Below are 17,919 nucleotides of genomic sequence, written 5' to 3'. Positions count from 1 at the left end.
AATACAGTTCCAGAGTTCTTTGCTAATAATAATAATAACACCCATTGTATCATATGTGACTTGGATAAGGAGGTCACAGATGCCAAAAGATGGTTTCTCATCATAGCAGGCAATCAAACTCTTCAAGTCTGGGTGAAGCAAACTAACTAACTGTTGTAATTCCATTTGATTTTGCTGTAAAATAAATAAAGCTGCACAATGTCCAAGACTGTCCATGTAATGCTGGAAAAATGTTCCCGATCCCCATTTCATTGGTCCAGAAATTACTGCCTTTTGGAGATAGCTATTTAAATTACACTTTTAGCTACAAGCAGCTCCTCTCTCTCTCTCTCTGTTATTACCTATAGATTAAATGGAGCTGATGCTTAGTGATACAACTTTAGAAGAAAATACCTCTTTAAAAACAAACAAGGTATTAACACTAATCAGTAAACTATCTGCTCATTGTTCAAGAAATAAGATTATCATCTCTGTTTCAGGAAGAACTTGAGAACTCCTAAGCATTAAAGCAAAGATCTTAGCAGATACAGCACAGGATTTGTTCCCATGTGAATGCACGCCTGAGTTGATTCTAATAGTGGTAGTATTTGCTACTTATGTATCCCTAGATCATCTTTCACAGCCCCTTAAATTTCCACTGGTGATAACTAATACCACTGAGATTGGGCTAACTCCTTTATAGTTCCTGGTCTGTGGGCACTGTTAAAAGTCATGTCAATAGGAACTATGTATCCCATATATGTCACCATATTATATTTTAAGGTGGTGTGGATTTTGCAGTTCAATGGCATTTGAGTTTACCTTTCTGAAAGAGATGGAACATTTGTAATCCTGGACACAACTTTTGGATTCCTACAGTTTTCCTTTTTCTTAATGTTGCCATTTCTTTTGGCTTTGAAGATAACATTTGAAAGCATACGGGCAATGTTGCTGAAATCTCAGAATGCAGAGAGGTGACTGAATAAAATGGCAATAATTGGGTATAGTCCAACAACATATGGAGAACAACAGGTTCCTCTTCCCTGCCTTATGCCTTCTGGATGCCTGAAGGAAGTGTGTTTTGAGCAGTGCTTTCTTTTCATTTCCCCCCATGCTTATTCACGGACACGTCTTGCTCTCAATTAGTTTTCATATGGACAAACTGGAGCGTGTGCAGACGAGGGTGACCAAGATGATCAAAGGTCTAGAAACCAAGGCTTATGAGGAACAGTTGAAGGAGTTGGGTATATTTAACCTGGAAAAGAAGAGACTGAGAGGAGATATGATCGCCATCTTCAAATATCTCAAGGGCTGTCACATGGAACAAGCCTGTTTCTCCTATTCTGGAGCATAGGACTCGAACCAATGGCTTCAAGTTCCAAGAAAGGAAATTCCGACTAAACATCATGAAGGACTTTCTGACAGTAAGAGCTGTTTGACAATGGAACAGTCTCCGTCGGGAGGTTGTGGACTCTTCTTCTCCGGAGGTTTTTAAGCAGAGGTTGGATGGCCACCTGTATGGATGCTTTAGCTGCATTGCAAGGGGCTGAACTAGATGACCCTTGGGGTCTCTTCCAACTATGATTCTATAACTCACCCTTACAATAATTTATTCTACTTGTTTTCTAGAGGTTGACAGGAAGAGTCCATGCGTTTTTGTTTTCACTGGTATGGTAGAAAAGGAAGACTTGGCTTTCTATTCTCTGCAAGCTTGAGTAATCATCTTATGGCAATGGGCAGGAACTTCTGCTCAGGCTGCCTGTTCTGGGCAGAAGGAAGGGTGTGTCTTTGTGTCCATATTGAATTGTGTCCAGAGGAAACATACCTCACCAGGAGCCAGCAGCAGCTTTGTTATGGAAGGTGGCATCTGACCTACTTAATGCTTGGCTGCAAGACAACTTAAAGCCTATTTTCAGTCTCTTATTTCAATTGTCTACTTATATTCAAATTTGGAATAAGCACAAAGCAGCTCGGCTGACATTCCAAGTCGCATCACAGCCGATTTGTCTCCCTTGCACAACTATTAATCTCTTGACCAGTATGTAAATTATCTCCTCGTATATACCTACAGTCGTCACACAATTAAATTGTATGTGTGTGGGACTTCTTTAGTCACGGTTGAGTGAAATGGTAGTGAAATGGGTTTTTTCTCTCTCCAGTCACATTCCCAATGTAAAAATTGTTGGCGCCTTGGCTCTAGGTTATTCACATAGTAGACAAGAGGCCAGGTTCACATATTCTGTCTGTGTGAGCAATTTGTGCAGTTGGCATAGACTGGATCCTCTGTCATTTGTCCTCTGCTAGTATTTACTGCTCTCTGACAACCAGGTCTTCCATATTTGTTTGAAGGCTAGAGAGGAGAAAAGTAGAGAGCAGTGAAGAACAGTGAGGACTACCACCCTATCAGAGATGCTTACGACAGAGGCAAATTTGAGGCATGTAATGGCTTCGGAGGCTGACTGCAATGCCCATACACATTGTGTCTGACCGAGTACTCTGGAAACAGCTTTTCAAGTCTTGATTTGGGAAGGATGCTTGAGGCATAACATCCAATGACCCAATCCTACCTCCTAACCCAAGCAAGAAACGTCCATGCATCATCCAGTTTACAGTGTACAAAAAAAGCAGAGAACAGAGGCCAAATTGGTTTCTTTTGCCAAAAACACCTGAAAAACTTCACAAAACAATTCACAGAACTCAGTGCCTTACTCCTCCTATTAGGGCTGCATCAAATGCTCTCCCTTTTTCTTTTCTTTATAATTAACATACCAGTAGTTAAACAAATTACTGGAAAATGGCCACCTCACCAAACGATCACCTTGTTTTGATGCTGCTTGTCAATCTCTTGTTCTCTTGGCTGCTGCACCCCATTTGCCTTCACTCTTTGCGGTCTTATTTGCCTTTGCTGGCAAGAGGACAAAGTGTACCAGGCCAGCATCAGAATAAAACAAAGAAGATGTTTGTAAGTCAAATAACTGCTAACAATTGGAACTCTTTGTCACCCCAAAAATAACACAAAGCTAGGTACTGTAAATGGTTTTGGCTTACCCTTAACATGGTTAGTGGTAATGTATAAAACACTTAAGATGCAGCTTGTGCATTCATTCATCCCTGCAAGCTATTTGCACATGTTTGTGGACTCATGTATCATCCCATGCCTTTGAAATGTAACATGATAAGCAATTGCTATTGAAACTTTGGCTCCTTGGCCCTGAAGCTGTTGGACACCATCTCCTAAACAACACTTCCACAGATCATACCTAAAACACTCTTCCTATGCCCTCTGTCCTGCACCACCAGCCATTAGAAAGAAACAGTGCTGTATCAGCACACAGATCAGCAGTGCTTAATAGTGCCTCTAGAATGGAAAAGAGATCTCTGTTGTAACTAACTGATCCCCCTTTCCCTCTGCTGAAAATGAAAAGGATGAATAAAGAAAGCAAAACCCTCAGACTAATAGAGTCGTGTGGATACACATTAGCCAAGCATCAAAGGCCACATGTTTAAGCACATTCTAAGAATGAATTAGGATGAGCTCAGCCAAAGGTTGATTTGGAGGTGGGGGGACCAACAAGTCATATGGCATTTTCTTTTTAACCACAACCTGTGTCTTATCACTATGCTCTTCTATGGTTAGGTAGGAGCAATACCTGGTTTGTGAGCATATTTTAAAACAGAATCACAGAGTTGTAGAGTTGGAAGGGACCACAAGGATCCCAACCTCCTGTAGTGCAGAAATCTTTCACCCCATGGGTCTTGAACCCACAACCCTGAGATCAAGAGTCTCATGCTCTACCAACTGAGCTAAGTGTTATAACAAATCTCTGGTCAGTCTGAAGAGCATAAAAATCTTTAAAAGTTCAGAACCCTGCTTTTAAAACAACAATACCTCTTTCAGAGTGTTGATCCTATGGCGTAGGAAATCAACTGGTCCCAAACCCATAGTTTGTTTTTATGATATACAAAAGTATCCTAAGTGACGTAACTGTTCATAAATACTGTTTCCCCTCCCCAAAAAGTGATCCATGCTTTTAATAGGCAAGTTGCTTGACTCAAAAAGCTTGAGAGGCATAGCCATTAGACTTATTGCATACGGCGAAGATGTTCCTCAAAAGGAGATTCTGTAAGAAAGGAGGCTTCACCTACATTTGCCTGTGTGTGAGCAAGACGAAAGGCTTTCATCATCATCATCCTTTTCTTCTTCTTCTTTCTGCCGGCACATAAAAAACGCTGTTGTTAGACTTGACCCACAACCAGGACATAGGAATTTTGAGGTTCTGTGCAAAATATTAAGGTGTGTTCTAGAAGGTAGAAGCCCTGAGCAAAATCTGTGTTTAAATGCCTGACCAACTATTCATTCACTCACCTATGAGGTGATCAAAGTATTCAGTCATGTTCTGTATGCCTGCTAGGAACTAGATGCAGCCCAGCTTGAGTCACACTTCTACATTAGCAACTGCCTCATATCGAGGAGTGGGAAAGCACTTTTCCTCAACAGGAATCAGAAGGATATGGCCTCCCTCTTTCTAAATGCTTCCATGCCAGTTATCAGCCAATTAATGAGAAAGGAGCATTCACCCACTGTATGTGGTGAAGTGGTTAAGGGTCAGTCCAAGTCCTAGAGACCAGGGTTCAAATCCCCCCTTAGCCACGGAGCTCTCTGGATGACCTAGGGCCAGTCACTGTCTCTTGGCCTAACCCAGAGTTTCCCAACCGGGGACCATATGGCTCCTGGGGGGGGGCAGGATATTCCAAGGGGGGCACAGGTGAAAATCGTGGAAATAGGGGGCACAGCACAAGGCTAGGGGGCCAGAGAGGGAAGTGAGAAGTGAAGGGGGGAAATCATTTTTTAAAATCTCAATTGGCTCATTATCCACTTGGCCAATCACAAGCGGATAAGGGGGCAGCACACCAGGACCTAATGCTCCTTTTTGCCACATGTGTTTTCTTGGAGCAGTTCTTGTTTGTTTCCAGTGGAAAAGGGCAATCGCGGAGGCTCCCGTTTTGACCGGTAGAGCCTTTGTCCAGGACCCCTAGGTCAGGTAAGTGTGGTGGTGGGGTGGCAATGGGTAGGGCTGGGCTGCCAGCAGTGCTGGGCCCGGTGGCAGCCTGGGCCTGACTCTGCAAGGTGCGGGATGCAATCCACCATAGTGCCTAGCAGATCAGGGCCTTCGGATGCTGCTGAGGGGTGCAGAGACTGTTGGCAGCATCGGCTTCACTCTGCAAGGTGCGGGGTGAAATCCACCCCAGCATCTAGATGAGCAGAGTCGTCTGGTGCTGCTGACTTGCATCTTGTAAATAGCTAAGTGACTACTCACTAAGTTCATTGGGCCTTACTCCCAGGTAAGGGTGTGGGGGGCTATAGTGTTTTATCTTCTAGGCAGACAGGGCTCCTCCGGGTGGCAAAATGTTTTTGCCCCAGGTCAGTGCAGACCAATTGCCTTTTAAAATTCTCCCATATATACACCACTCCCTGTGCACCTTTTGGACAATACCTGTAGGTTTCCCCCTCTGTGTCAAATAACTGGGATCAAATAAGTGTTGTTTAAGGTAAAGGTAAAGGTACCCCTGACCATTAGGTGCAATCGCGGATGACTCTGGGATTGCAGTGCTCATCTTGCTCTATAGGCCAAGAAAGCTGGCGTTTGTCCGCAGACAGCCTCCAGGTCATGTAGCCAGCATGACTAAGCCGCTTCTGGCAAACAAGAGCAGCGCACGGAAATGTTGTTTAACTTCCTCATATATGTATTGATTTGTATTGATTTTTACTTATATGAGGCAGCTGCTCCCCCCGGCTACGTCCATGGGGGGCCACAGGAAGGAAACAAGGTCAGAAGGGGGCCACGACAAGAAAAAGGTTGGGAAACACGCCTAACCTACCTCACAGAGTTGTTATGTGGATAAAATGAGGAGGGGACCATGTATACTTATCTCCTTGAACAAAAAAGTGGTATATAAGCGGTATATAAGTGGTAAATAAGTGGTATATAAATATGTAATAAAAAAGTAAAACCAATTTTTCAACCAATTTGTTCGCACATTCATCACTGCTAATTTGAAGATCACCATTAATTTTAGCTGGGCATATATGGATTAGGCTTTAAGTAGGTATAAGGTCAGTGAACAAATATTAGATAGAGTACAGAACAATTTGCTTACTTTTTATGATGACAAATAAGCGCAGTAATGATGAGGATCATCATTAATGATAAGACAACAGCAGCTCCAGCAATAACAAAGATACGCTGATCAGAATGACTCTTCAAAGAAACTAGGAAGGTAAATGGTAAATGTTATTACTACTGCTCAAGGGGGAGAGAAACAAGACAATTTTCTGAGTGATATACAGTCAAATGAAATTCTAGTCAGCTTGTGTTGTGATCATGAAGAGCAAAATAAATGTCCAAAGGGTGTGTGCGTGCATGTGCTCATTTCTTTTGGGTTTCCAATTCCGGCTGCATGAGGAAAATCTAATCTGATATTCTGAAATCTGGAAACCCTGCTGGAATTTAACTGAAGCATAACAAGCTCTAAACAGTGAAAAGATCAATAATCCAATGTTTCATCTTCAAGAGCTTCAGCCTGGCTCATTGTGTTATCACGTCAGATGTAGGACTTGCTTCAGTAAGAATACCCGTTTCTAAAAAATTTAGAAAATCAGGCTTACATTAGTTGCTGTTTTGTTCAGAGTGAGCACTGACTGCCCAACTTGTAGCCATGAAGTGCTCAAAAATAGATGCTCATGATGAACCAGTGCCTGCCAAACAGCAGTACAATTTGTGGGATTGCAGTGGTCTAAAAAGGGTTCAATTCAGATTGACTTTGTTCATAGATGAAGACATCTGACTGCATACTTCTACGGACTGCCTTTGTACCAAACTCATTCAGGGTCTATGCATCTCAGTAAAAGAATATCAACAGATTTAGCTTTTAGAAAAATGGAACCTGGAAGCTCTTAGCTTCTTTGCAGCGGTTTATGCTGTTCCGCGCTTCTTCAATATTTCATGTCTAGCATATATACCCATGATTTCTTAAGAACAAGGTGTACAAGTCAGAGACACATCACTTGTCTTCCAGGCCTGCCCTGTCTTTGGAGGGGAGTAGGATGATAGGATACTATTAAGTGTGTGTTGGAGTCTGTTTTCATTTCCCTAAAGCACTGGCAAAAAATGCAAGTGCTTTTATACTGACACTTTTTTCTTCACAGGAGTCCAAAATTTTTGTGGGTGAGTGCTTTCAACCTTCACTGCCCTGACTTCAGGTATATGGGAGAAACAATGACAGGCTCGACAGTTTACAACGCACTAAAACCTAACAAGTGGTTTGAACCGCTTGTCATGCGCCTTGCCACAAAGGGTTTTACAACGTTTGCTAAGTGCGCACACACTGTGCAGGAAGAGGTCTGTGACAGTGAGAAACTACGAAGACACTTTCAAATGGGGCAAAAGAACTTTGCACCTAAGCAGATGTTGCACCTCTCATGTGGTTTCCTCCCATTTGCTTGTTTTTCAATTAAAATATGCTATGTGATGAGCTTGCAAACATCTTGCCGCTGTCACTCAAGCCTGAGCATCCAGCTTTGCACTAGAAAGCTAGGCAGTCTCTGGAGAGCACACAGCTTCACGTGATACAAACCAGATGGAGGATGCAAACACATCACAATGGCCACGTTGAAGAGCAGGTGCTTGAAATCAATCCTTTTCCTGAACAAATTCAAAGTATGGCAGCAACAACGCTGGTGGAAAAAACATAGCTGCATGTCCCTATAAGTCAAATAGAGGTTGGTAAGCAATATCCAGGGCTACCAAGAATTGTTACCTGCCTCATGTGTTGAGCTGGAATTTCCCCCTAAATTATTGTGACAAATGTATTGCGGGTTAAGACAACTTTCTTTATTGATTTAATCACAGCAGACTAACCTGTCTATTCATCTGGAATAAACTACCTGGAGCAGTGTAATAGCCAAGTCTGCAGATTGTTCCTGGACATTGAATGGCAATCTGAGATCCACACCAATCTTCCAGAGCTCAGCAGAAAGGCCAGAAGGGGATTTCTAAGCATTCTCAGTTAAAGAAGCTTGGAAGTTCTCCTTGAAATCTGGAACCCTAACCACTGTTGAAAACAGTATGTTGGATGGGATGGGAGTAGAGCAGTATCCTGCTGGATCTTTGCTCTGATTCTTAAGGACGCTCTTCATTTTGTGAATATATATATATATTCCCATGATAGCCTGATGCTGCTGCTGCTGCTGATGGTGGTGGCGATTTTCTTTATAGGAAGATTGCCATATAAGTGCTTCTGGATCCTCTAACACCCTCTTATAGCAGGAGATCTTGCGGAAGGAAATTGATTCCCTCCATCACTTCATTTTATCTGGACTGCTGGCTGTTTCCCTCCTTCACCACCATTGCTGGGGGACGGTTGTAGAGGGGCAGGTTGTGTCTACCATTTCCCACCTTCAATCTTTCCTTTCCTTTCTTGCTACTTTTTATCCAGCCAAGCCAAGCCCAACTAAGGTCCATTCTCTTTCACTCTTTCTCTCTCTCCCTTTGCCTTGCAAATGCTTCTCAAAACAACTATGCAGCCTCTATTTTTACATGTGTTTAAATTAATACAAACGCCTACAAACAACAATAATTCTACAAACAACTGCAGGATTTTGTAAATTTCCTTCACTTACTGTTGCCATCAATGGTCAGTTTTGTCCAGACAGTGGCATTTGTGCCATTCGTCCCAATGTAAGAACAGCTGTACATCCCAGAGTCAGAAGCTGTGACATTCCGAAGTACAATTGTGCTATCCACCCGGGCAGCACAGTCTATCGCTACACGGTCTTCGTAGTCTGAACCATAGACTGCTATACCAGATTTATCACATTGGACTATTAAGTCCGTGCGGTCTGCATGGATCCTTTTCCATTTCACTTGATAAAGTGTTGTTTCGGGGTCAGGCCCATAGGTAAAGTTGACATTTGCCCCTGGTTCAGCAACCATATGACGATAGGACAGGTTTCGAGACTCAAAATTCCCTGCTTAAAAAAATAAATTGAGGAGAAAAGAAACACTTTGTAAAAAAAAAAAAATTGATTTAACAACCTCCCCTCCCATTTTGTTTCAGCAAAACAATTCACTGATTTAGCAGCATGCTTACTTGGGAAGTAAGTCCCACTGCAGTCTGTGGAGCTCACTTTTGAGGGTAGATGGATGTGCATTGGATTTCATTATAAATCTCTTATTTTGCTCACCTCAGCCAAGAAAGATGGTCTGAATCTCCCCTGCTGTGTTACAGTCAGAGATTACTAGAGAAGGCTGCCCCCCCCCCCCGTTTTGAAATTCATATTTATCTAGCCCTTCCTTTACTGTGGATCATTTTTATCTGTGTTAAGAGGGTATGAACAGCCCCTTTCTGGCAAGGCAGTTCTTCATGCATGCTGCCACACACATCCCTGGCTTAGGTGCTAATGGCTATAAAAGCTAGAAGTCTAATTAGATGCTCCAGACGAACTGTTCACAATTGAGACCTTTAACATTGAATTTTAGATTTCTCAAGTTTGCTTCATTTTTTTTTTACATGCAGTATCAGTCATAGTGCCTTTCTTTCATTTTTGTGCTGAATATATCCAAGCCTGCTGTTGTTTTCCACATTTTTGTTGGAAACTAAATACCGGGAGAATTCCTGAATACACACTCTTTTCCAGAAAATGCAATGCAGTTATGCTTCACGGTTCTGAGGTTAAGAACAGGGCGTCACTGGATTACATCATAAAAATAGAATTTGCAATCCTTAAATCATGTCAAATGGCTCAAGTCCTTAATAGCATAATCCACCTAGTAGATTTTAATATGTTGCTAGACCGTGTAGTCCTGAAGCCCAAAGTCAGAACAGCTGGACTCCCTGCCCCACAGAACTAAGATTGCTGGAAATAGCGGCCCATCATCCTGAATGATCTCACACTGTCTTCCTTCTGTGTCTTGTCTTTTAGCTACTGACATTACCCTCCCCCCTCTCTTTGGTGTGTGTGTTTGTGCGTGTAAGGCTAACAGTGCAGCTGCAGGAAGGAGATTACATTCTGATGTTCCTGCTTTTAGCAATACAGGAAGGAAGAGAACACCAGGAAGCCTAATAGAGAGATGTTCTAAGAAGCAAGGAGCTGCTAGGAATGACTGAGGTGGGGTGGGGGAAGAATCTCCTTGCATCTCCAAGAGCATTCATTCCTCTCCCCACCTCACCCCACCACCCCACCCACCCTGTTCCTTGCAAGAATCCTGCTAGGGATATCTTTTGCAGCTATTAAAGATAAATGCAGTAACAGAGCTATTACAACAGTGACATGCTTTTATTATTATCCCTCATTGTTCTGCTACAGCTCCGGTTTAGTTTCTTCATGAGCAGATCATTACAATAGCAAGCATTTCCATGCCACTTGTTCCTCACTCATCTGAAAGAATGTGTGTCATTTTAATGGCTACCTATCACAGGTTCTCCTAGTTTCAGATTTATGGCTTCGTAAGCAACAGATCGGCACTCCATTTTCTCTCCTTCTGTCATATAACTACCTCATTTTTCTATCTTTTAAAAAATGCCTTTTAAAATGTAGCAATTATAGCGACTTGAAATGCTGACATATTGCACATAAAGCTATAACTTCATAAAATGGGAAAAAGTAGGAATCCTCTGGATACTGTATGTGGCCCCCCTTTGATTTTCCATATGGTAATAGAGATTTGGCTGTCATTAGCACTTACAATCCATTTTCATATTGCCATATTTTACGTGATGGCTTATTTGGCTTCATTTTCCAACAGTATTGAATCTGTCATAATGTATAAAGCACATAGGATGTATTTAGCATGATGCAGTGCTATTATGTTAGATGAGAGAAACCAAGTTTCATAACCCTGTTCAGCTAGTGCCAGCCTTATTTATTTTTGTTTATTTAGATCATTTCCCCCCACACTCCTTGGCCAAAAGGCTCCCAGACCTGCCTACATACTGGTGCATGCCATTCCAATCTCTGAGCAGTGTGAGATCCCAGGGGTTTACCCAGGGTTTGGTTTCCTTGGAATAAGGGACATTGGAGACTGTGGTGTCCTTCAGATATATGGCTTATTTGCACATGTATACAACCCGAGCTTATGATGGAGGAGCTCACAGCATCAACATCCCAAGAAACTCTTCCCTCTCCCAAGCCACAGCCTTGGATTCAAGCAGAAATCAAGCACGTCTCTCCCTATCAGGCTTCTGCCCGTCTCTTGTGTCTAGCCCAGTTCACACATGCATGTCTCTGGCCCTTGTCCTTCTCACCAACAGGTGAGGGGGGGAGGCTACCCATTTGCCCTCTGGCACAAAGCCACTTTCTCTGTTACCCTAACAATCCCATACATAGAGGGCCATTAACGTGTCAACAAGCTTGTCTGGCTATTCCGAACAATTGAATTTTCCATTAGATTTTAACTATTGCTGAATCCAGGAATTAGAAGGGGCTCAGCCATACAGCCTACACACACACACACACCCCTCCCCCCCAAAAAAACCTTACAAAAATACATTCATTCCGAACAAGGTAATCCCTGTCTGCAGATCTGCAATCTAAAAAACACAACACAAAATGAAAGAGGGACAGGGAGGGAAGAGGACAAAACAAATCACAGTCGGCCATGAGCAAGTCACAATCACTTACAATCACAAGGGTTTAAGGCTCAAGCTTTGAGGCTACAGAGCAAAGGAAGAATGACAACTTTTTCCTGTAACAACTTGGCTAGAGGACTGAGGACTTCTGGGAAATTTAGTTTTTTCTCTATTCTACCTTTACCATCCACTCCCATTCCCTCAGGTGTGTGTGTGTGTGTGTGTTTAAACCTGGCTTATATAGCACAGCTTGTTAATGTAGAAACTAACAATTATTAGTAGTAATGATTCATTCATTGATTCATTAATGGCAAGTTACTGCCTTCTTTGATGCAGGAAACTGTTTTAGTTATAAAACAACCTTTAAAAAGAATAAAGGGTGATAAAACCTCATGTTTCTGGTATTGTGTCACTCCAAGCTTGTGTTTCTATGGTACGCTTGTGCTATCACTGAAGAGTCTTTTCAATCATCTCCCAACCAGAGGCGCAAGCTATGGCATTGTGTGGAAACCATAGGCTCTGTAACTGCCTCATATTCACCTACTGTGTGCTACCTTCTGGAAAACTAAGAACTCAGCACACTCATACACAACGTGAATATCTCTGGTTGCACAGAAGTGTGATGTGCTCTGTGGAGGATGAAAACTCTCATGACATTTCTGCAGGCCTTTCTTGTGTTACTCTGGCTACAGTTGAAAAGAGAGAGAATACAGAACTCATTAAACTCAACATGACAGGGATTGCGCCTGCCAATCAGAAGACATCAGCTATGGGAGGCAAGTGTCAAATTTCCACTGCATTTCACAAACTGGACATCTAATTGCTTTTTATTCTACATGCAGACACAGAGGATCCTCCACCTCCCAATATGAACCTTCACTTTGAAAACTTTTCACTGGGACTCATTAACAATCTGAACTGGGGACTCAATGTCCAAGTTCACTTATTCAAAGTCCAGAATGAGAGGCAACAAAACTTTCAAGCTAGACAGGAAATCACCGAATAAAAGGTTTATTTAACAAGGGCTGCTAGCTTCAAGTTGGTAACATACGCACAGCGGCATCCACAATTAAACACTCCTAGCAGCAGGTGGAATAATTGGATAGCTAGTGTAATTCACCGCTGACAGCCACATAACAAAAGCAGCAATTCCCTTAGTGCAATTCTTCTTCTTTAGCTAAAATAGCTTTGGGATGAAGATAATTAGTACACTAAAAGTCACAGATTTAGTCAGAGTTTCCCACGAAACACCTATATGTTCTCGGTTTTCTTGAATCTCTGACTAGCAATATTGAGAAAAGTCACGCGTCAGTCTTGAAAGAGCAAAGATGCTTGTGGGCGATTGACCTATTCCTCTCATTGTAAGCCAAACATACTCATTTAAATGTTCATTTTTAAAGGGGATACGGAAGATGGGTGCATTTTGGGTCTCTAGCTGAAAACCAATAGTTCTTTTTTTAATTATTATTTTTTTTAGAAAAGTCAGAATGAGGGAATTGAGATGATAGAAAAGGAGTTTCCTCAACCCTTTTTGCCATTTGATAATTCTCATTGCCAAATATCTTCTCTAACTGTTCCCTCCCGCCACAGGGTTTCAAAAACATTTCTAATCCTGCATACTGTACATGTCAGAATTCCATGGGGTGGGGGGTGGGGTGGAGGAAGATTTGGAGAATAGAGGGATACTGATATTTTAACAAAATTGGTTATGAAGTATGCATTCATTCAGAGGATGAGATGGTTGGACAGTGTTCTCGAAGCTACTAACATGAGTTTGGCCAAACTGCGGGAGGCAGTGAAAGATAGGCTTGCCTGGCGTGCTCTGGTCCATGGGGTCACGAAGAGTCGGACATGACTGAACGACTGAACAACAACAACAACAACATGCATTCATTCTCTTTTAGGGGGTCTAATAATGCAACCTAGAACTCCCTTTCCCTCCACTGTGCCTCAACTAACACTTTATATTGCTTCCATTAATGGTTACTTGTCCTTTTGCCACATGGGGGTTGCCTCTAAGCCACTTTGGTCCAGTATCCGGAGCAGCGGGGAGTCGCAGGGCATACATTAAGAACAAGAGTCGCAGGACATACATTAAGAACAAGAGTCGCAGGGCATACATTAAGAACAAGAGTCGCAGGGCATACATTAATGGCGAACTTTGGCGACTCCAATTTCAGCGGCTCCCTGTGCAATGGCAATATCCACGCTCCACCCCTTGCCTTCCATTCCATCCCATCGTGGCATCCTCTGAGGCGCCCCTGAGCCACCACACCCAGTGCGACCAAACCAGTAACATTCCCTCAATCCGCCTCTGCTCACATTGTAGCTGCATCCCTGAAAATTTCTGCTTTATTTTTAATCATAGCAGCTGATGTTTTCTTGCTGACAAGATATTTAGGATTTGCACTTATCATTGATTTATTATTTATTATTATATCATAAGAGGTTAATAAATTTAAATTTATAATGTATACTGTAATTTACATTAATATATAAGGCAGTACTTAAAACTTTTACCTTACCTGATTGAACAACCTGTATTCTCTTTTTCCAAATCCCAAGCGGGAAGGTATGAAAAGAGCATAGGTAAAAGCCAGTATCTTCTCCAGTTGTGCTATTGAATACCAAGGACTTGATGTTTGAGGTATTGTTAGTAACAATGACTCTGTCCTTATATCTGCTGGAAATATGCAATTGGTCAGGCAGTTTGAAGACTGCAATGTTCTCTTTGCCCTCCTCCTTCCTCCAAAACATCTGGGATATATTTCCAGCCTTTGGAAAGACACATTCAAGAGTCATAGCACTGGCAAGTTTCACAGTAGAATCCACATGTTTTCCTTCAACTGTGACAGAAACAAGACAGAAAGAGAAGAGGGGGGAAATGCTGTTATCTTCATTAAACTTTGAACCACAGTAACACCTGCAGCATCTAATGATCAAGCTAAATGCTTCCAGGACCAACAGCCCCCCTCCACCATCCACACCGAGTACAAGTTGACCAAGCTCAGGCTAACAAGGATCTCCAAGGATCTTATTTCTATGGAACTTACTACAAAACACGCTTAGGATCTGCAGGCAAGAAATCCAGAGATTACACCCAGCATGCTACTTAAGAAACTTATCTTACTTTGATATGATTGCAGAGTAGCAACAATGAAGAAGGCAAAGTAATCCATCTCCAGCGCTACTAAAAAGATGCAAGAACTTCATCTAAGTGTCTATTTCCTGACCACATGGTGTAGCTGATACTTTTGCATCCTGTTGAAATGAGTAAGCAAGATGAAAAGCCATTTCCACAGTTCTGTAGAAATAGCAAAAGAGACTAAATGTCTGCATGACCTATGGCAAGTCTGTGAGAATCTAAGATGCTCCCCTTCTTAATTTAAGTTACTTTCACACCCATCCTAGCTGCTCAGGTTAGTAGGGCTGAGCGGTATCTGATTTCCAGCATCACAGTATGTTGTTGTTGTTCAGTCATTCAGTCGTGTCTGACTCATAGCTGTCAAGTCTCCCTTTTTTGCGGGAAACTCCCTTATTCCAAGCCGTTTCCTGCTGCTATCCCTTATTGTTGATATCCCTTAAATTTCCCTTATTTCCGGGAAGGAGAGTTGGAGTCTGGGGACTCCTTGGGTCCCTGCCTTTCTCAGCCCTGCCTGCCTACCTCACAGGACTGTTGTGGGGATTAAATGAGGACTAGGACCAGGGAGCTCCTTGGAGAAAAAGGTGGAATATAAATACCTAATAACAGACAGACAGACAGACATATAAAGAAGAAGATAAAATAGACGAATGTTTCTCGGCAACAGGTGCTCAGATTAAGCATTGCTGCCCCTAACAGGAGGCAGAGCAGAGCCAACCTGGCCAGAAGCCATCAGTGGTCCTCTCCTCCTGCATGAATGTGCCTAATCCTTTTCTAAAGCCATCCAAGTTGGTGGCCATCACTGCTCCCTGTGGCAGGAAGTTCCAGAGGTTAACCGTGTGCTGCGTGAATAAGTGCTTTCTTTTCTCTGCCCTGATTTCTCTTTCCCGGGAGCTCTTTCCTGATGTAAATTAATTTGTAGCCTGGGGGGATTACCGCGGCGTGGACTGTCCCTGAGAACCGTAGACTGTCCCCGGGACAGGTGAGGGTGCTGATCCCTTATTTTCAAATCCGAAACTTGACAGCTATGGACCCTGACTCTTCGTGACCCCATGGACCAGAGCACGCCAGGCACACCTATCTTTCACTGCCTCCTGCAGTTTGGCCAAACTCATTCTAGTCGCTTCAAGAACACTGTCCAACCATTTCATCCTCTGATGTCCCCTTCTCCTTGTGCCCTCCATCTTTCCCAACATCAGGGTCTTTTCCATCAGGTAAACATCATGATAGCTTGATATATCATGATATATATCTACGGCGGCAGAGGGTCTTGCCATACCTCCCCACAGTGGGGGGGGCATGTCGCACTTCTCCGCCACAGTTGAGGGCCTTGGCAAGGCCCCCCCCCCTGTGGCGGTGGAGGGCCTTAAAATGCATAGTGGCAGGTGTAATAAAAGTATTAAATAAACTTCCAGATAATATATTTTCAACTAATCTAAGAGTAGTTTTAAGTGATTTACCAGTCAAGTTGCATCTGCTTCCCCACTCACTCAAGAGGTCTAAGTGGAATCTGTGCATACATAAGCCCCACTGAGTTCAACTAAACTTACTTCTACTTTCCTGGGAGTAAGCCTCATTGAATTCAGTAGGGCTTGCTTGTGAGTAGACACGAATTTGCTTGCACCACTTACTGAAAAACACCCTCCCCATCATTCTCACATAGTACCCAACCTACCATTTCAGCATAAGGCAGCCAGCTAAATCTTTTCCTCTCCATTCCCTCCTCACCCCATAGAAGGCCCTCATCCCACCAACCTCTCCCTTTTTATCAAAGGGAGGGAGGGAGGGCAAGGAAACAAAAAGATAGTCTCAAATAAATAAATAAATAAATAACCCTTCCTTTTTGATATGGAGGAAGGCTATGCAGGGGGAACCAACAACTTAAACACCACCAGAAAATAAAAATTAAAAACCCTTCCCTCTTTTTTTTTTCCACCAGTGGGGGTGCGTGTGAGGAAAGAAAGAAGTGCTTTCCAGTTCTTTATGTTCTTTGGTTACTTTGCCGAAGTGTCCACCTTCTGTTCACTGGTATAGTGCCTTGTTGAAACACTTTTCACAATGTTATTTCAATACCAGTATTCAATGGAATGATGAATTTATTACACAGCCCTATAGGTCAGTTTCAGTTTTGTACAACTTCTTAGTCCCCGTCCCCCGTCCCCATTACTCCTTGCCTACTTTCCCACTGCTAGTAAATTTTTGTAGTTAATGGTGTTGGGTTAGGGACCTATTGCTACTCTTTAAAGGGGGGAAGGGGCTAAGCTGATTTGGTCTGCAGGCCATATTGACCCATGGCTAAGCTATGGTGGGAGGATGACAAATTGGGTGTGGCCAAATGTAAAAGCAGATCTGGGGGGAAATGGGGAGGAGCAAGAAATGACAAATTTGCAGGGTCTTGGGAAACCACAAAAATATTTAGCAACACAGGGCCATAGGGCAGGCCAGTTAAGAAATATTATATTATTTTTAAAGTGGACAACTTGTTGGGCAAGAGGCACACAAATAAACCTTTTGGGATTAAATGATTACATCAGAGGACATATGGGAGCAGCCAGTAACGAAAACATTTTTTTACGTGAAAAAATAGAAACGAGGGGCTTGGGAGGGCCTAAAAATATCACAACAGGGTAGGAGGAGTCATTTTTCAAAATGTTAAAGAAATAATAAACTGGTGGGGGAATTTTGGGCTACAAAAAAAAAACACCACCTAGGGGGAACATAGGTTCTACAGGTTACCCACCCTTTCTGCGAGACACTATGCCTATTGATGGGACATATCCTTGGCCTGCTACTAATTCAATGCTTACCATTCCAAGGTCTTACTAAGCAGGATGGCTTGCCACTCTAGCAGAGTAAAAGGTACCTTAATTCAATTTGTCCTCATCAATTTTGTTGAATCAATAAAGCCTAAAAATATTGGCCCAAGCGAGCAAGCCGTGCTGTCACTTGAGAAACAAAAATCTTTACTCTGTATTCATTAGCTTCGGAAGGAAAATATGTGTTATATCAAATGCGATTCTAAAAAGGAAAGAGGGGTGTTTCAGTGTTTGCTTAACAATTGCAGTAAACTTTCCAATTTAGCTTGAATACATACATTTATTCAAGACTTAATCTCTGCAGAATTGCAAGGGTATTACGTCCTTGTGTTATAAAATTATAAATTTTTAGCA

The 17,919-nt window shown here is 42.5% G+C and overlaps 1 protein-coding gene across 1 annotated transcript; it reads right to left on the bottom strand.

Moving 5' to 3' along the window:
• Window positions 1-1,673: 1,673 nt before the first annotated feature.
• CD226 (CD226 molecule) lies at window positions 1,674-14,845 on the bottom strand. The gene is given in 7 exon segments (XM_033154820.1): window positions 1,674-2,329; window positions 4,126-4,189; window positions 6,139-6,250; window positions 8,660-9,010; window positions 14,133-14,453; window positions 14,738-14,809; window positions 14,812-14,845. Coding segments are annotated over 7 exon segments (1,074 nt in total). The 3' UTR covers window positions 1,674-2,209.
• Between the last annotated feature and the right edge of the window lie 3,074 nt (window positions 14,846-17,919).

The sequence above is a fragment of the Lacerta agilis genome, chromosome 7, assembly GCF_009819535.1.
Source record: "Lacerta agilis isolate rLacAgi1 chromosome 7, rLacAgi1.pri, whole genome shotgun sequence".
NCBI lineage: Eukaryota > Metazoa > Chordata > Lepidosauria > Squamata > Lacertidae > Lacerta > Lacerta agilis.
This window is presented reverse-complemented; position numbering and strand designations above follow the sequence as displayed.